Raw genomic sequence first — 20,740 nt, 5'->3', positions numbered from 1 at the left:
TTATTCTCTTTCTTTCATCTCCCCCTCTCTTCTCAAGTAGATAGATACGCTTTAAAAAAAAGCATGTAAATTCCTAGATAGTTCATATGTGTGAACATACAGCATACCATGAATTTTTAAAGATGGGGCTTATCTTTTGCATCTCCCTATATATTTATTTAAGCATTGCCAGTGAGTGTTTTCTTTTGGCTTTCTTAAATTGAATGTCATTTAAACTAAATGAAGACCATGGGGCACCTGGGTGGCTCAGTGGGTTAAAGCCTCTGCCTTCTACTCAGGTCATGATTCCAGGGTGCTGGGATTGAGCCCCACATCGGGCTCTCTGCTCAGCGGGGATCCTGTTTCCCTTCCTCTCTCTCTGCTTGTCTCTCTGCCTACTTGTGATATCCATCTGTCAAATAAAAAATAAACAAACAAAAACCTTTAAACTAAATGAAGATGACATTATGCCTGCTGACATTATGAGACATTTGTAACCTCATCTAAATCTGGTTGGTAGAAATTATTCAGGGAAAAATATCCATTCTACTTTAAAGAAGAGGGACTATTACATAACTTATTCCCCCAATATAACATGATGCAGAAATATAATAATTACCAACTTGAAGAAATATAATAATTACCAACTTCCTTATACCTAAAGAACCAAAATAAAGGCTTAAAATTTTCCCATGACTTTTATTTGTGATTCATTAAAGAAAGTTATTAGACTTGGTATTGTGACATTAGTAACATGAATACAGTTTCTACTGGAGTATAAGAAATAGGCAGTTCTGCAGTTTCAGTTAATGTATCACTTCCATGTATCATAAAACATACCAAGGAGCCAAGATGTTCCTTTTGAATGAGATTTTTATAATCCACAGTGCTGGGGAGATTTTAAAGGTATCTTATTAAAGGATATCTTTTTTTCTCTCTCTTTTTTTAAAGATTTTATTAATTTATTTGACAGAGAAAGAGATCGCAAGTAGGCAGAGAGGCAGGCAGAGAGGCAGGCAGAGAGAGAGAGAGATGGGGAAGCAGGCTCCCTGCTTAGCAGAGAGCCGGATGTGGGGCTCGATTCCAGGATCCTGAGATCATGACCTGAGCCGAGGGCAGAGGTTTAACCCACTGAACCACTTAGGTGCCCCTTATTAAAGGATATCTTAAAGGTAAAAATATCTTAAAGATCTTTTATAATCTACAATGCTGGGGAGATCTTAAATGCCTTAAGATCTTAAACATGTTATGCTGTTTAAGCCAAAGCAACCCAGAGCTAACTGTAATATTTAACCCTTGACAAGCTACCTACCTAACACTGATCTGGCAGTCACGTGGATTTACTTGCTATAGGGTTTCTAACCTCTTTGATGAAACTTCTTTAGGTTAACTAGGGCTTTTAATGAAAAGGGTGACTGAACAAAAGCTTTACCTTCTAAGATAAGTAGAGTTGCCACAGTTGAAATCCATATTTTTTACACAGTGTACATAGTATTGTGATGTGGATGCTGTTTGCAGTCACACAGATTATAGGGACAATACTGACTGTATTTTTTGAAGGCTATGGATTAAATTATATATTTATGTTCTGGCAAACTGTATATTCTCTTAAAAAGTATTGGTTGCTGTAGGCACCAGTTACTGGCATCTTGTTTTCAGAATTTTATATCTTTTCTCATGAGTTTTGTTTACTTTTTTCCCCTTTCATTAAATATTTAAGTCTTTTGTTTATAATAAAAAATAGTATTTATCCCTACATATACAGATGAAGAGGAGAATAAATGTAATTAATATATTTATTCTTTTATGATCATCATTTCTGAAAACAAGCAAATATAATTTTATTTCTTTTTAAACTGAACTTGTAAATATCAAGAGCAGTTTTGTTGTGGAGTTTCCCTTGAATCTTTTATTATCTTTCATTATTAATCAGGAGCCAACAGAGAGGAAATAACCAAACATTGGGATTGGTTGGAACAAAATATCATGAAGACCTTATCTGTGTTTGATTCAAATGAAGATATTACTAATTTTGTACAAGGAAAGATAAGAGTAAGTGATGGATATATTTTGTAGGTGGAATACAAAAATCTTTGAACCTCTTATTTTAGGATCAAAGGCCATGGGGAAAGGTCATTGTTTTACTGACACCTTTCAGGATTGGCAGAAATACACATAGGAATGTCAGAATCAGTGCTAAAGGAAATTACAAAGTCAGTAATTAGTTTTTGGTGCCCTTGTGAGTGCTCTTAGGGATATTTTCATTTCAGTATTTCCTGAATTTGGAGTTTGGATGAATCCTTCACTCAAAAAATATTTAGCAGCTTCGATCCTGAGTTTCGGCACCAAAAAAAAAGAAATTAGCACCCATATTTGTAGTAGCTCCTTGTGAGGCATTAGAAAAAATCCAATTACCTAATTAAAGAAAATTTTCTCACCTCTGTCCTAAAAGAAGTGTTTACATACACAGTTGTTTTTAGTGAACTTTTTAAATACATAAAATGTGTTTTTATTAGTAAGTAATAATTAATTTTTTAAAAAAATATTTTACCTCCTTTAGGGATTGATTGCTGAAGAGGGAAAACATTCTTTTGCAAAAGAAGATGATCCTGAGAAATTTCGAGAAGCCCTTTTGAAATTTGAAAAATGTTTTGGTTTACCAGAGCAGGAGAAGTTAGTGACCTATTACTCATGCAGTTATTGGAAAGGACGGGTTCCTTGTCAGGGTTGGCTCTATCTTAGCACCAACTTTCTGAGCTTCTATTCTTTTCTGTTGGGATCAGAAAGTAAGTGGTTTCTGTTGCTTATCATGACTTTGAATTTGCTGACTGACCTGTCAACTCTGTAGTATTGTTAGATTGTATATAAAGCAATAGGATTGATATTAAGAGTAATTAAACTGTACATTAAAAAGTTCACTTCATCTAGAGAAAGAATCCTTAACATAGGAGCTACTGAAAGTATATGTAGAATGCCTTGCATATTGTGAGAAGTGAATGAATATTAAATAATGATGGTGACCTGGCATATAGTTCCTTTCTTTGTCTTGTTCTAAACTCTCGACTCTCTGCAATTCATGTTTTAATCCTTGTTTTAGAAATACAGTATAAGATAGTAACCATAGTATCTAATGGCCCACCGTTGTAAAGAAGAATCAGACAGTAATGTTAAGAGCATACATATAGCTTTTACAACAGTGATTATGCAAATATGTAAAGTAACAGATTCAAATATAAAATCAGGATAATTGGGGCGCCTGGGTGGCTCAGTGGGTTAAACCGCTGCCTTCAGCTCAGGTCATGATCTCAGGGTCCTGAGATCGAGTCCCGCATCGGGCTCTCTACTCAGCAGGGAGCCTGCTTCCCTCTCTCTCTCTTTCTGCCTGCCTCTCCGTCTACTTGTGATTTCTCTCTGTCAAATAAATAAAAAAATAAAATCTTTAAAAAAAATCAGAATAATTTTTAAAAAAATTGTATCTGTTCCTAGAATCATCAACTATTGTTATGTTCATGTTTATGCTTCAGAATTTTAACTAACCTTGAAGTCTAAAGTATTTTAGTTGTTCATAGCATTTTTCAAGTAGTTAACTATTTTAAAAGACCTGATTGATAAACATTAATCAATATTGAAAAACTTAATCATATCTGCTTATAATTCTTTTTTGCAGTAAAACTCATTATCTCCTGGGATGCAGTCTCAAAACTTGAAAAGACTTCAAATGTTATACTAACAGAGAGTATTCATGTGTGTTCCCAAGGGGAGAATCACTACTTTTCAATGTTTTTGCATATTAATGAAACATACCTTCTTATGGAACAGCTGGCAAACTATGCTATAAAGAGACTTTTTGATAAGGAAACTTTTGCTAATGACCCAATCCTTGATGATCCTCTACAAATCACCAAGAGGTATTCAAAGCTTGATTAACACTTTTTAAGTATTGTTTTACCAAAGAATCATAACATTGATTATCATTAAAAGTTAACTGTTCTATGTTATATGATAATCTTTCTTTGGACTTAATCATTGATGTGTGGGGTATTTATTTAGTTTAAACATATGCATTTCACAAATAGTAGTCCCTCCATAAAGTTTAATCTTATGAAGTGGTAGAAGTTAGGATTGAAAATTATTTATCAAAATCCCAATAGGATTTTCCCTGGAGTGCTTTTAGAAATATAGAGATTTTTATATGCATGGTTAGTATACATTTCTCTATGAGTAGTCTGAACAGTTTCAGATCTGATATTGTAAAATGTATTGTTTACTTTTAAACATAATTCATAGACAGCATCATTTTTTTAAAGATTTTATTTATGTATGGGGAGAAGGGGCAGGGAGAGGGACAAGCAGGCTCCATACTGAGTGCAGAGCCTGACTTGGGGCTTACTCTCCCAACCCTGAGATCATGACCTGAGCTGAAATCGAGAGTTGGCCACTTAACCAACTGAGCCACCCAGGTGCCCCTAGACCGCATAATTTTTTATGAAGAGGCAAGTTAGTGGAGTCAGTGGAGCATGGGCTTTATAATAAGAGTATAACAACACTTGGACAAGTCATTATCTCTCAGGACCTTAGTATCCTCATGAATCATTTCTACCTCACAGAGCACTTGTGAGGAATGAACAATGTAACATGTGAGAACACTTTGTAAAATATAAAACACTAGATAAATGTTAATCATTATTAATGCCTGCATGAGAAGTATCTCTGATAGCTTTTTGCCACTATATTTGGTTTGCTGAAACTGACCAGAGCCCTTTCATACTGCTCAACACTCAGAACAGTTGACTGAAATAAGCATGCCAAAGGAGAGGGAGAGAAGAGAGGATCTAGAAATAGCTAGTGAATACAGATTCTTCTGGCAAGGAGCATGAGGCTATAGACTGTATGAGAAACTAAGAGGAACCTAAGTTGCAGTCCTATGGATAGACCAGAACAAGTGACCTAGAGGGTTGTGTGATTACTACATAACCCTAACTGGATATAGTTGTTCTATTTGCCTATTTCTAACCATTTTCTAAAATATGTATACATAAGGACTTCTTTGTGAGTGTGTCTGCTTTTCTGGAAAATAGATCAGCAAGGTGAATTTTTTAAAGGTCCCAGTGTGCATCATTTATAAATAGAACTCTGTGAGGATTAGGAATTCAGTTTATGTTATATTATAGTTGAGCCTTCGTTTTTGTAGTTTGTTCCTTGATTGGCCACCATAAACATAAACTTTTTAGCCATTTTATTTCCCTTAGAATATCCTTTAAAAAGCCATCTATCAATGAGTCATTCATTACCAAGTCTGTATTTAAATGACATAGGAAATCTACTTTTGTCTATGTGTATTTTTAAGAGAGCCTATTGAAAATCATATATATCTAAATCCTTCTTACTAGTAAGTTAAAAAGAACAATAACTTATTTAGACTTAGCCTACAAATGACTTTTTTCTAAAATTGAGTATCTTTATTACCTTTATTACCTTTTATTACCTTTATTTACAAATATGTATTTCTTCTATAACTTAAATAGTATAGAAACACATTAGCAATGGTTACGTTTGGTAGTATATCCTTCCAGGCTTTTTAATGCATTAAATAAAAAGTATTTGCAAAAAGCATTATTGGAACTAAACATCACATATTATTGCACAGTCTCCTTTTCTCCCCACCTTAAAATAATATATCATGGACATCTTTTCATTTATATAAGCAGTCCTCTGCTTTTAAAATAATACTAACCCACCAAATTATAACTTAAGTGAGGTAAAATTAATGTGGTTTTTTGCTAATCAGAATTCTTTTGAAAGACATGATGAAATACCACGTATTCAAATAATATATGCTGGAAGGATGAATTTGGTTTTAACTGTGTTTGCTTTGAGTTAGAACTTGCATAATTTACTTACTACCCCAGATGGCATTGCTGCTTAACACAAGTGTTTACTGCCTCTAGAAAAATTATACTATTTTAAGTAATTGATTTTTATTCATATATTTATATATCAGTTAACAAGTCATCTTTATTTCTTGACACCTATCCGGTGCCCAGTACTGTGCAAGCAATGCTTTTAATTTTGCTGCTAGTGTGGATTTCTTTAAACTTTCATTTAAATGTTTGTTTCACTTAATTTTAATACTATTTTTATATATTTTTCTTCTTGTCTAAATTTTGATCCTGTAAATTTTCGTTTTTAATTTTTCTCTTCCTTTTTTTATTTTTCATTTTTATTTTGTTTAAACTGGGTGACTCTTGATTATCTGATAACCACATATAAAAGTTGTTTGCTAATACTGGTTTTAACTATATTCACATATTATGAATGTACAATAATATAGCAAAAATCTTCCAGCAAATCACTCCTTAACAGATGGTTTAAAGTCCTACATCATCTCTAACTTTTGTGCATTGTATTTAGTAATAAAACAAAATTCGAAAAGGGAACAAAGAAAATATATTTGTTATGAATCCATGTGTTTCTTCCATTACATAATTTGTTGAAAAACATAGCATGTAGTGTGTAATCTTTCTGCTTTAAAGTACATTTCAATTAATCAATATGGGCATGTGTGCTCTTTAGAAGTCATTATTTGAACCCTCTTTTTTCTTTTCTGCAGAGGTTTGGAAATTCGAGCCCACAGTGAGCAGTTCAGTGCTTTTTTTAGGCTCCCCAAAGAAGAGACTTTGAAAGAAGTACATGAGTGTTTCTTATGGGTACCATTCAGCCATTTTAATACTCATGGAAAAATGTGTATCTCAGAAAACTATATCTGCTTTGCTAGCCAGGATGGCAATCAACATAGTGTAATCATTCCATTACGAGAGGTAATACAAATTTGGTTACATAGCAATTTTAGTTTGAACATGCTACCTTTCAAAGAATAAAATATCACTTAACTGTAAATTATTGAAAACTCTATATGCACCACCATTTTAGTAATTTTTTTTTTTTAAAGAATTTTTTTTCTGAGACAGAGAACACAAACAAGCAGGTTGGGAGGGAGGAAGGAGGGGCAGAGAGAGAGAGAATCTCAAGCAGGCTCCACACTCAGTGTGAGCCCAATGCAGGGCTTGATCTCACAACCCTGAGATGATGACCTGAGCCAAAATCAAGAGTCAAATGCTTAACCAACTAAGCCATCCAGGTGCCCCAATATTCATTTTTTAAGTTCAGTATTATTCTTTAGGATAAGAATACTAGGATAAGAGCATTATAGCTTTCATTAAAAGTGAGAATAGAAAAAAATTAAAAATTTACAAATCAGATAAGGGTTCAGGATTACTCGAGATGGAACATGATCGGCCAGACATTTATGACATAAATACTTAGATTATTGACATATAGTCAAAAAGACTATATGTATATGTATATGTATATGTATATGTATATATATATATATATAGAGAGAGAGAGACATAGTCAAAAAGAATATAATTGATAGCTTTTATGTAGGTTAGAAATGGATTGTCAGCATTGTAGCGCTGAATTTTTACATTTATCTTGTCATTTTTTAAGGCTACATGTTAATTAAGCGTTTTTCTTGAGAATTGTAATAACTTTCACTGAGTTTACTTGTGTCATTGGTGCAGCTAGTACCCAAAGTCTATTTCTTAATAAGTCATACTATGGATCAAAGCCTTAGCCACAAAAGATTAAGCTAAAACATATTTTGCCTGAAAGCGTTAGCAACAAGGGAGAATGTGATTCATTTATGTTTTCACCCCCCAGGTCTTAGCTATAGATAAGCCAAATGATTCCAGCAAATCTGTCATCATTAGCATCAAAGGAAAAACAGCTTTTCGCTTCAGTGAAGTTAAAGATTTTGAGCAGCTGGTGACAAAACTCAGACTCAAGTGTGGGGCAGCTTCAAGTCAGTATCACGATATTAGCACAGAGGTAATTATATAGCAATCAAATCATTTTTTTTCCAAAAAAATTCTTTCATGTGCTCCATTCTTTCCAAAGGAACTCAGAGTACTTTTTCTATTCATGCTTAGGTTTATTTTTTTAAAGACTAAAACCAAAGAAATTACATTCTCTAAGTCACTTTTTAAAGCAGAAGTGAGAATTAGGAACTTTATCCTTCTTTAGGAACTATATTTTAAAAATTATTATCATCTGATCTTTCTTGACTATATATCTGCAGTATTTCAGTTATATACATCTTATACTTTCATGTAATATGGCTTTTAATAACTCCAGACTATTTGGGAATTCAGTAAGGCCTTAAAAAAGACTCTCCTCTGACTGCTGTAGAGAGACAGCAGTTTTAAACCAGTCTAAATAAATATCTTTTATTTAATATCGAGTAGCTTAGCCTTACTTACATAATATAGCTCACAGCAAAATAGTGGCAAAGCTATTTACTAGTAAAATATTGAAGAAGGCAAATCTTGGCAAAGAATGGTTAAGAGACTGATTTTGATGTTTAGTGAGTCCTCTATGGAAATGTAGATACTTTCAATTCAAATTAATTTTCATTTTCAGTGCCTAGGAAACTCATGTTTTAATAGATTGATAAAACTTATCACATTATAACTATTGTGTTTTAATTAGGAATTCAAAGGAAAAAATCAACATTGGCTTTACTGGCTGTGTTATTTTATTTAGATAGGATTACAGTGGCTTTTACCTCTCCAGAGTAGAAACTAAAAATATTAAGCTAAGTCAGTTACAGTGCAGTATTGATAAGACTAGCTTTTTCTTTGATAATGGAAAAACAATAAAAACATGTAATTAAAAAATATATGTCTCAGTTCCAGAACCAGAATCAAGTTAACCATCAAGAATTTTCATGCCCCAACTTTATAATCTTTCATTCTCCTCAGGTGTGTGCCCAAGATATTCCTTAGTTTGATATTGAGGACACGGTAAAACCTGTAGTCCTGGTAGTTTCTCTCACAGTGCTTCCATATTCTTGTTATATCACTTTTTTCCTGTCCTGTTCCACTCCAGATTCATTCCCTGTGTTAGATTTAATGCTCTGCTTTTCTTTCTTTCTCCTCAATCTATCTGTGTCTCTTATACCCAAAGAACTGGCATTTCCCCCCAAAACTCTCAGGTGTCTCTAGTAGTTAGGTATGATCAATGGTAAAGAAAGGATTTTGTTTCAAAATGAGTTTATCATCTTTTCAGATGTATGTCAGAGTTCTAAGGTTTTCTGGTTTCTCTTACCCATTTTTAGAGGTTTTAGTAAGAGTATTTACAAAATACCAGTCGGTATACTGGTTTGCTAGGAAATGTTTTTTTTTTAAGTGTATTCTTTAATCCCCGTTTCCTATTTGCCCCATCTACCATATACCTCCTCTCTGGTAATCATCAATTTGTTCTCTGTTGCCAACAGTCTGTTTTTTGGTTTGTCTCTCTCTTTCCTTTTTTCCTTTGCTTATTTGTTTTTTCCCTAAATTTCACATTATGAGTGAGATCATGTGGTATTTGTCTTTCTCTGACTGCCTTACTTTGCTCCTCATTATGCTTTCTAGCTCTATCCATGTTGTTGCAAATGGCAAGGTTTCATTCATTTTTATGGCTAAATAATATTTCATTATATATATTTTGCACACTTCATTATATAATATTTTATATATTATGTATAATGTATATTTAATATTTCATTATATGAAATATTTCACATTATTCACATATATATATTCATACACAATACATATATTCATATGTAGTATATATAACATACTTATATAATGATTCATATAATAATATTTCATATAGTGAAATATTACATATATAATATTTATATACCTTCTTTATCCATGAACCTATTCATGGACACTTGGGCTGCTTCTATAGTTTGGCTATTATAAATAATGCTGCAATATATATAGAGGTGCCTGTATCCATTTGAATTAGCGGTTTTGTATTTTTTGTGTAAATACCCAGTAGTGTGATTACTGGACAGTAGGATAGTTGTATTTTTAACTTTTTGAGGAACTTCTATACTGTTTTCCAGAGTGGCTGCTCTAGTTTGTATTCCCACCAACAGTGCAAGAGGGTGCCTTTTTCCTGAACATCCTTGCCAACACTATATCTTGTGTTGTTGATTTTAACCATTCTAACACGTGTGAGGTATCTGATATCTCATTATAGTTTTGATTTGCGTTTCCCTGATGATGACTGAAGTTGAGCATCTTATCATGTGTCTGTTGGCCATCTGGATGTCTTTGGAGAAATGTCTGTTCATGTCTTCTGCCTATTTTTAAGTTGCATTGTTTGTTTTGTGGGTATTGAGTTGTTTTAGTTCTATATATATTTTGGATACTAACCCTTTGTCAGATATGTCATTTGCAAAGATCTTCTGCCATTCAGTAGGTTGCCGTTTAGTTTTGTTTATTATTTCCTTCACTGTGCAGAAATTTTTATTTTGATGCAGTCCCAATAGTTTATTTTTGCTTTTGTTTCCCTCTCCTCAGGAGACATATCTACAAAAATGTTGCTACAGCTGACGTGAGAGATATTACTGCTATACTCTCTTCAATTATTTTTTATGGATTCAGGTCTCACATTTAGATCTTTAATCCATTTTAAGTTTATTTTTGTGTATGGTGTAAGAAAGTGGTCCAGTTTTATTCTTTTACATGGGGCCGCCCTGTTTTCCCACCATTTTTTGAAGAGACTTTTTCTCATTGGATATTCATTCCTCTATTGTTGAAGATTAATTGACTCTATAATTGTGGGTTTATGTCTGCGTTTTCCATTAAATTCCATTGATCTGTGTATCTATACCAGTACCATGCTGTCTTAATTACTACCACTTAGTAATATCACTTGGAATCTAGAATTATGATACTTTCGGTTTTGTTTTTCCAAAATTGCTTTGGCTTTTTGAAGTCTTTTGTGGTTCCATACACATTTTAGGATTGTTTGTTCTAATTCTGTAAAAAATGCTGTTGGAATTTTTATAAGGATTGCATTAAATGTGTAGATTGCTTTGGGTAAAAAAGACATTTTAACAATATTCTTTCTTCCAACCCATAAGCCTGGAATATCTTTCCATTTTTTGGTGTTGTCTTGAATTCTTTGATCAGTGTTTTATAGTTTTCAGAGTACAGTTCTTTCACCTATTTGGTTAAGTTTATTTCTACTTTATTGTTTTTGTTGCAGTTGTAAATGAAATTGTTTTGTTAATTTCACTTTCTGCTGCTTCATTGTTAGTGTATAGGAATGAAGCAGATTTCTGTACATTGATTTTGTGTTCGGCAACTTAACTGAATTCATTGATCAGTTGTAGTAGTTTTTCGGTAGAGTCTTCAGGGTTTTCTGTAGACAAAATCATTTTAGTCAGCAGAGACAATTTTACTTCTTCCTTTTCTATTTGGACATATTTTATTTCTTTATCTTGTCTGATGGCTCTAGCTAGAACCTGTAGTACTATGTTGAATGGGAGTAGTGAGACTAGGCAACTATATCTTGTTCCTGATCTCATAGGAAAAGATTTCAACCTTTTACCTTGGAGTATGTTAGCTGTGGGCTTGCCATATATGACCTTTATTATATTGGGTTATATTTCTTTTATACCCACTTTGTTGAGAGTTTTTAGTCATGAGAGGATATTGAATTTTGTCAAATGTTTTTTCTGCATCTATGGGTATGATCAGATGATTTTTATCCTTTATTCTATTCATGTGGTATATCACATTTATTGATTTGTGTATGTTGAACTATCTTTGCTTCCCAGGAATAAGTTCTCCTTGATTATGGTATATGATCCTTGTAATGTGCTGTTGAATTTGATCTGCTAGTATGTTGAGAATTTTTGCCTCTGTACTCATTGAGATTTTGGCTTATAATTTCTTGTAGTGTTCTTATTTGGCTTTAATATCAAGGGCATGCAGGCCTTGTAAAATTAGTCTGGGAGTGTTCCCATCCCCTTCACTTTTTTGGAAGAATTTGAGAAGGATTGGCATTCATTCTTCTTTAAATGTTTGATAGAATTCACCCATGAAGCCATCTGGTCCAGGGTTTTTCTCTGGTGGGAGGTTTTGGATTACAGATTCAGTGCCCTTACATGTTATTAGTAAGTTCAAATTTTCTTTTTCTTTATGTTTTGTTAATAGTCTATTTTTTATTGCTGAAAAATATTTCATTATCTGGATATACCACTGTGTTTATCCATTCACCTCTTGACACATTATTTGCCTTCAATTTTTGGCAACTGTGAATAAAGCTGCTATAAACATTCACATGCAGATTTTTATGTAGACATACGTTTTCAACTACTTGGTTATATACCTAGGAGCACAATTCCTGATTCATATGGTAGGGCTATGTTTTGCTTTCTAAGAAACTGCCAAACGATCTTCCAAAGTGGATGTACCATTTACATTTCTACCAGTAATTAATGAGAGTTCTTTTTCCATATCCTCAGCCACAAGTACTTGTTATTGTCAGTGTTTTGGATTTTAACCATTATAATAGCCAATAGTATTTCATTGTTTTTTTTTAATTTGCATTTCCTCAATGATATAATATTGAGCATTTTTGTATGATTATTTGTCATCTTTATATCTTCTTTGGTGAGGTCTCTATTCAGATTTTTTGCCCACTTTTTAACTTGGTCTTTTATTTTTTAAAACATAATTTCCTTTCATTCTTTTAATATATTTACAATAGCTACTTTACATTCTTAGTTTACAAAATCCAGGAGCTGGGCCCTCTCGAAGCCATTTTCTGTTGGTTGCTTTTTTTTTTTTTTTTTAATAGTTCTTGTTTTTATTTTTAAACCTGGCTTTTATGGATTACCCCCATGAATCAGTATAAATTGGTGGTCAGCCAGTGATGGATCAGAAGAGCTCCTTATAGATGCCTTGAACCATTAAGTTTCTACTTTTTACCAGGGAAATTTTTACGTGAAGTTATATCTCAAACTTCATGCAGTTTATAAATCCAGCCTAGGTTTCATTGCTTACTTACCTTCAAAATCAGCCAGAATTGAGTGACTGGGGCCTTCCAATGTCCCGTTTCTTTCCTGGGCAGTTTCACACCCTTGTACATGCATACATACATCTAGATCCTCAAGAATACTTTACAATCTTTCAAAGTTCCCTGCGTTTACCTAGTTATCCAGATCTTCCTTTTAGATTTTTAGCCAGACTCTTGTTTGCTCCAAACTGAAATCATAGCCTTCGGAGGCTGTGATGTTATCAGCTGATTACCCTGGCTTTCTCAAAGGCCCTGGGGAATGAGGATTTTTTCCTAGACCTGAGCTCTGAATCAAATCAAATGATAACGCCACTCTGGAATGGAGATTTTCTAGGGAGCTGTTTGTTTGGGCCAAAATACTGTTCTTGGGGAGGGGGAATTTAATGAAGCTCGGAAAGATCCATTGGCTGTGTTAACGCAGGCTTTCATGGCTACCACACCTCTGAGCTTGGGAGGGAGGGATGATGACACTAGCCTTAAGACAAAACTTCACGGAATCTGGTGTTCCTACTGCGCTTCATTAGTTTCAGTTGTAATCGATGTTTTTCAGTTCGTTCTGTGCCTTTGGTAAATTTCCAGTGTTCTGAACTGGTACTTTTAAAATCTTTTGCCAGTATTTTGTTGTTTTTGTAAGGGAGTGGGTTCACTGAAGTCCTGAGTATGCATATGAGTCCAGATGTTGATTTGTTGACATCTCTGATTTTGATAGAAAAACAATGTGAGACATTGCTTTAATCTTTATTATGTAGATTGTGGTTTATAAATGACACATAAAGCATTAGTACATTTTCTTCTTGCAGAAATTTTTAAGCATACATTTGGGACAATTTACATTTTATCTTTTTCAGGTTCCTATTAGCTCTGATTCTACAGATCCATCTGATAATACTGAGGTACAATCTTTGACATGTCAGAGAGAATGCAGTAAAACTGTGAACACCGAAGCCTTAATGACAGTATTTCACCCTCAGAATTTGGAGACTCTTAATTCCAAAATGGTAGGAAAACAAAATACTTGAATCTATGACTGAAACAGTTGATCAAAAATAAAAATCTTAGAGCAGATTAGAAGGTATCACAACTGAAAACTTCTTTTGGTGCTTGAAAACGTTTTCTAGCAGGTACTATTGTGTGACTTCTTTCATTCCATTACACAAAAGGGCTATTACAGAAAAAAAAAACAAATAAAAAAACAAAAGGGCTGTTATCAAGAATTAATAAAAATTGAACATTGGGTTTTATTTGCATAGGTTGTCAATAATCCTAAAATCAAGGTGATTGGGGGATAATGATGATTCAGAGCTTTATCACTGAAGTATTGATGCTTTTCCCATTTTTATGTGAGTTTGGATAAGAATTAAAATAGCAAATTAAAGCTGTTATGCTCATATGGATTCAGAAGAGTTGTGACGAGTGGTCCAGTGTTTGACCCCTCTGTGAATACTGATTTTGATTTTCTGTGTTCTTGATTTCCATAAGTATTGTTTCACAGTGAAGAGAGTTTTCAGATTGTTTGAAAGAAGTTAATTTCTCACCGTGTTTCCTTGGTTGATTTTTTGTTACAGTTGAAAGAAAAGATGAAGGAACAGTCATGGAACATTCTATTTACAGAATGTGGGCGTGGTGTTAGCATGTTTCGGACCAAAAAGACTCGAGACCTGGTTGTAAGAGGGATTCCAGAGACCTTAAGAGGAGAGCTCTGGATGCTTTTTTCAGGTATTACATATATTCACTTTATTAATAGACATTAGCTATGCCCCTTCTAGAAGTTATACACTAAGTAAAAATAATTATAAGGATGGCTAGAATAAAGTCTCATTCATCATGAATTCAGATTAGTCAAAAAGAATAAGGTAGTTCTGTGTATTTACCTGTGTATCCACAAATCTATTATTTGAGCAAATTAGTTTATTAGGCAAGATACAGCTAATTGGGGGTATCTCTATCTCTACCTTCAAAGGAAACTTAAATGGGAAAAAACAGTTCGTGAAAATTCAATTGGATAAAATTGGTATCCCAGTGTTATAGATTCTAGTGATGCCTTTTCTTTTGTTTGTACTAGGACATCACTTGAGTACAAAGCTAAATTTAAAGTAATCCGATTCTTTATGTATATATGCAAAGAGTAGGTTTATTACATTCTTCTTCTTTTGTATGTTAATGCAATCATCTATACAGGTGCTGTTAATGACATGGCTGCTAATCCTGGCTATTATGCTGAAGTGGTTGAGCAGTCCTTAGGGACCTGCAACTTGGCTACTGAAGAAATTGAACGTGATTTGCGTCGCTCCCTGCCTGAACACCCAGCCTTTCAGAGTGACACTGGCATATCTGCTCTGAGGCGGGTGCTTACTGCTTATGCATACAGGAATCCTAAAATTGGATACTGCCAGGTATGACTTCATTATGAACCCATCTGTGTGTATGTTCCAATCGTAAAATCACATTAAATAGAGCTCCATTAATTTGAAAATTGTGATAAGAAGGACAGAGAAGCCTGAGATCGATGGGAGGTATTATTAATCTAAGTAGGATGGTAGTGGGAATACTTAAGAGAATTGATATTACTTCATTTTTCTTTTACATTTAACAAATATTTATTGAATTTCTGCTCAGTAAAAGATACTGCGCCGGGGTGCCTGGGTGGCTCAGTGGGTTAAAGCCTCTGCCTTGGGCTCAGATCATGATCCCAGGGTCCTGGGATCGAGCCCCGCATTGGGCTCTCTGCTCAGTGGGGAGCCCGCTTCCCCCCCACTCTCTGCCTGCCTCTCTGCCTACTTGTGATCTGTCAAATAAATAAGTAAATAATCTTTAAAAAAAAAAAGATACTGTACTAAGTGCTTAAGACTATAAAGATGAATCATATAAGGAGCCTGCCCTTGAAACTTACAGATGAGTAAGTATTAAAACATACTCTTTGGCAAATAAACAAGTGGGCAAAATTAAAGAAACGTGAAGTTCTATTAAGATTTATAATAGGGATAAATTATTTTCATCTGGAGGAATCAGAAAAGGCCCCAGGGAAGAGGTCGCTTTTTTAGGTCTTGCTAATTGGTGAATTTTGGATGTATGGAGCTGGAATGAAAGAATGTTCTAGGTAAAGGGATCATTATAAAAAAAACACAGGGAGGTAAACATGGATTATATATAGAACCATGTTTTGTTTAGTAGAAATGTAGGGTGAATGAAGCAAAGTAGAGAAAAAAATCAATAAGGTAGATTGGGATAGGTCAGGAGTTTGAATTTTTTTGTAGGTAGTGGGGGAAATCATTGAAAAAAATCCTTTAGGAGCACACTGTATTAATTAGGGATGCTAGATTGCTAACAAAAATAATTTCAAAGAGATAATAGCTTAAACACAATAGAAATTTCCTCAAAGGAATAAATAGAGAAGAGCAAGTATTTAAGTCAGTAGGCAGCTCTCCTTTATGAAATTATTCAGGGACTTTTGCTGACAGCAGGCCCTGTCATCTTCAAAACATGGCTTCCAAGGTGCTCTTTCATTGCCATTACCCTCACAGGAGTCAGGAGAGAGCATGGAGAAACAATTGTGGTAGATTTTATTGGCTTGTAAGGCCTAGAATGTGCATACATCACTTCATCCACATTATGTTGGAGGATCTTGGACTTATGGCCACACCTATTTATAAAAAAGTCTGCAAAATAGAGTGTAACAGCGTATATGTGTCCAGATTCTATGGAAAAATGGGAGATTGGATTGTGATGGATAGCTAGTACTCTCAGCCACACATTCCTTTATAATCAGCTGAGCACTCATAATGATTATGTATCAATCCTATCTATTCATTAATCTTATCAATAGAGAATTTTTTTAAAAAGCAATTTAAGTGAATGAATCACCTAAATCACAAGTATTTAGGGTATTTAAGGATCTCTGAGAGGTAAGAAGCATAGTGCTTCTTTCCTCAAAGAATGAACACTCACAGAGTCTATGACGTTATCTATATGTAGTAGTGTAGAGCCACCTTCAGAGTAGGTGGCACTTGCTTTTGACTTCTTAAAGATTAGAGGGCGCCTGGGTAGCTCAGTCAGCTAAGCATCTGACTCTTGGTTTCTGCTCCAGTCATGACCTCAGGGTCGTGGGATCAGGCCCATGTCAGGCTCCATGCTCAGCAGAGTCTGCTTGAAGTGCTCTCTCTCCCTCTCCCTCTGCCCCGCTCACACACATGTACTCTCTCTCTCTCAGTCACTCCCTCAATAAATAAATAAAACTCTCTAAAAGATGAGAATAAGGTTAGAAACATGGAGGGCAAGAGGAAAGTTATTCTGAGTTAAGGTAACAATATAAGCAATACCATTCAGGTGAGAATAAGCCTGTCATGGAGATCAGGCTGGCTAGGTTGATTCTGGAATCAAAGAAGTAAATAAGTTTGTGTGGGACAAGATCATGGAGATTCATTCAAGCCTGGGAAAACTCTAAATCTGATAAGCAGGTTTTGTTTCTTTTGATCAAGAAGCCATGTAAGCCATACTGACTCATTAGGACTAACTGGCTAGCTTTATTTATCTTTCACTCTGTCCTTCCTCCCTCCTTTCTTTCCATCTATTTAATCTATTTTCTTCTTTTTCTTTCTTCCCTTCCTCTCTTTTCTCTTTCCTTTCCTTTAATCTCCCCCTCTCTCTCTCTCTCTCTCTCTCTCTCTCATAGAGAGAGAGAGAGAGGGGGGGGGGGGAGATTATCTATAGAGAGAGAGATAGATATAACTCACATACCACAAACTTGACCCTTTAGTGTTTTTATTATATTCACAATGTCATGCAACCACTATTACTACCTAATTCCAAAACACTTTCCTCACCCCCAGAAGAAGCCCCATATCCATTAAGTTGCTCCCCATTCACCCCATCCCCAATTCTAGGCAATCACTAATCTACTTTTCTACCTCTGTGAATTTGCTTGTTAAGGACATTTTATGTAAATGGAATGATAAAATGTATGATCTTTTGTGTCTACTTTCTTTCACTTAGGGTCATCCATTTTATATCATGCATTATTACTTCATTCCTTGTATGGCTGAATGACATTCCATTGTATGGATATACCATATTTGTTTATTCAATGGTTGATGGGCATTTGGGGTTATTTCAATATTTTGGCTATTATGAATAATGCTGCCATGGATATTCATGTACAACTTCTTGTGTAGACATTTTTTTTATTATTTTGGGTATATACCTAGAAGTGGAATTGCTGAATTATATGGTCACTCTATGTTTAACATGTTGGGGCACTGCCAGACTATTTCCCAGAGACGGCACCATTTTAACTTCCCACCAGCAATGTACTGAGGGTTCCAATTTCTCTACATCCTTAATAACACTTTTTATTGTCTCTCTTTTTGATTATAGCCATTCTAGTGAATGTGAAGTGGTAGTTCATTGTGGTCTTGATTTGCATTTCCCTAATATGCTTATTGACTATTTATATATCTTCTTTGAAGAAAAAGCTATTCAAATCCCTTGCCCGTTTGTAAAGTTGTGTTCTTTATCTTGGTACTGTTGAGTTTTAATGGTTCTTTATATATTCTGGTTACCAATCCCTTATCATATATAATATTTGCAAATTTTTCTCCTACCTTGTATGTTGTCCTTTCACTTTCTTGATGGTGTCCTTTAAAGCACAAAAGTTTTAACTTGATTTAATTTAATCTGTTAAAGTTTTTTTTTAAAGCTTTAATAATGTCCAGTCTATCTGTGTTTCTTTGTTGTATGTGCCTTTGATGTCTTGTCTAAGAAGCCACTGCCTAATCCAAGCTTAAAAAGATTTACTATGTTTTCTTCTATGAGTTTTATAGTTTTGATGATTAAATTTAGGTCTCTGAACTATTTGGTGTTAATTTTTGTATATGGTGTATGGAGGGAGTTCAGCTTCATTACTTTACTTGTGGATAACCAGTTGTTCCAGTGCTATTTGCTGAAAAAACTATTCTTTCATTCATTGAATCACCCTAGCACCCTTGTTGGAAATCAGTTGACCATAAATATTAGGGTTTATTTCTGGACTTGGAATTCTGTCTCATTGATTTATATTTCTGTTCTTATGCTAGTATCACACTTTTTTTCTTTACTACAGCTAGGTGGTAACTTTTGAAGTAAGGAAATGTGAGTCCTGTATCTTTATTCTTTTCCAAGATTGTTTTGGCTCTTTTGGGTTCCTTGCATTTCCACATGCATTTTAGTATTAGCTTGTTAATTTCTGGGAAGAAAAGAAAAAGCCAGTTGTGATTTTGATAATCCTTTATATTGACTCTGTAGGTGAACTTGGGGAATACCACATATTAACAATTAAGTCTTCTAATCAACAAGCACAGGATATCTTTCTTTCCCATTTATTTAGTTCTTTTTAAATTTCATTCAAAGTTGTTTTATAGTTTCTACTGCGTAAGCCTTGCATTTCCTTTGTTAATTTTATTTCTAAATATTTTATTCTTTTTGATATAGTAAATAGAATTGTTTTCTTGATTTAATTTTTGAATTGTTCACTGCCAGCATATAGAAATAAGATTGATATTTATATATATTAATCTCGTATACTGCAATCTTGCTGAGCTTATTAAGTTTTAGTAGATTTTTTGTGGATTCCTTAGAATTTCTACATATAAAATCAGACTCTGAATGGTGATATTTTTATTCTTCCATTCCAATCAGGATATCTTTTTTTTTCCTTTTTCTTGACTAATTGACATGGCTATAACCTTTGGTACAGTGTTGAAGAGAGGTAGTGAGAATGCATATTCCTGTCTTACGATTTATCTTAGGGGAAAGCAATTAGTGTTTCATCATTAAGTATGATGTTAGCTGTGGGTTTTTTGTAGGTTCTCTATTAGGTTGAGGAAGTTTCCATATACTCCTACTCTTTTCAATGTTTTTATCATGAAAGGGTGTTGGATTTTTGTCAAACGATTTTTGTCCATTGAGATAATCATGTGATTTTTTTCCCTTTATTCTATTAATATCCTATAGTACATTGATTGATTTTCACATGTTGAACCACTTTGTATTTCCAAGATAAATCTCACTGGGTCTCGGTGTATAATTATTTTTATGTGTTATTAGATTCAGTTTGCTAGTGTTTTGTTTAGAATTTTTTGTTCATAAATTTGAACATAGAATTTATTTTCATAAAATATATTGATACATAGTTTTCTTGAGATAACTTTGGTTTTGGCATCAGGGCCTCAAAGAATGAGCTGGGTAGTATTTCTTTCTCTCCTGTTTTTTTAAGAGTTTATAATGAATTAATGTTAATTCTTCTTTAAATGTTGGGTAGAATTTGCTAATGAAGCTATCTGTTCCTAGAGGGTTCTTTGCAGGAAATTGTTTCATTACTAATTCAGTCTCTGCTTGTTATAAGTCTATTCAGATTTTTTTATTTCTTCTTAATTGGGTCTCTGTAGTTTGTGTTTTTCTAGGAATTTATCCATTTTATCTAGGTTATCTAATTTGTTAGCACATTCCCTTATAGTCCTTTTTATTTCTGTTAAGATTGGTAATAATGTTCACTATTTTCTGATTTTAATAATTTAAGTCCTTTCTCTCTCTGCTTTTTATTTTTTGGTTAGTACCCCTATGGATATCTCATTCCCCAGCTTTTCATTTTAACCCTTTCTTAGTCTGTCGTTTGACCCAGCTGTTAACCACTGCCTCAGCAAGCCACAGATGTGTTCAACAACTGTCTCCAGTTGTTTTCAACAAACACTCTGGGGAAAGGCTCTTTGCTTACCATGAACCCTGTGTTAGGTCAAGTAAATGCAGCCTTGTGAGTGGGGTCTTTCAGTGGAAGGAAACCATCAGAGAGGTCAAATAATGA

At 34.0% G+C, this 20,740-nt stretch overlaps 1 protein-coding gene across 1 annotated transcript in view; it reads left to right on the top strand.

Annotated features, from left to right (window-relative positions):
- The window catches only part of TBC1D8B (TBC1 domain family member 8B), a 56,543-nt gene that overhangs the window by 17,370 nt on the left and 18,433 nt on the right, over positions 1-20,740 (top strand). The window contains exons 3-10 of the mRNA XM_082717353.1: positions 1,913-2,031; positions 2,540-2,765; positions 3,647-3,887; positions 6,590-6,797; positions 7,702-7,869; positions 13,758-13,907; positions 14,475-14,625; positions 15,088-15,302. Of these exons, the coding sequence (XP_082573479.1) occupies positions 1,913-2,031; positions 2,540-2,765; positions 3,647-3,887; positions 6,590-6,797; positions 7,702-7,869; positions 13,758-13,907; positions 14,475-14,625; positions 15,088-15,302 (1,478 nt within the window). The remainder of the gene's footprint in view (positions 1-1,912; positions 2,032-2,539; positions 2,766-3,646; positions 3,888-6,589; positions 6,798-7,701; positions 7,870-13,757; positions 13,908-14,474; positions 14,626-15,087; positions 15,303-20,740) is intronic.

This window comes from Mustela nivalis (assembly GCF_964662115.1).
Source record: "Mustela nivalis genome assembly, chromosome: X".
NCBI lineage: Eukaryota > Metazoa > Chordata > Mammalia > Carnivora > Mustelidae > Mustela > Mustela nivalis.
The sequence above is the reverse complement of the archived record's forward strand: the minus strand, read 5'-3'. Positions and strand labels throughout refer to the sequence as shown.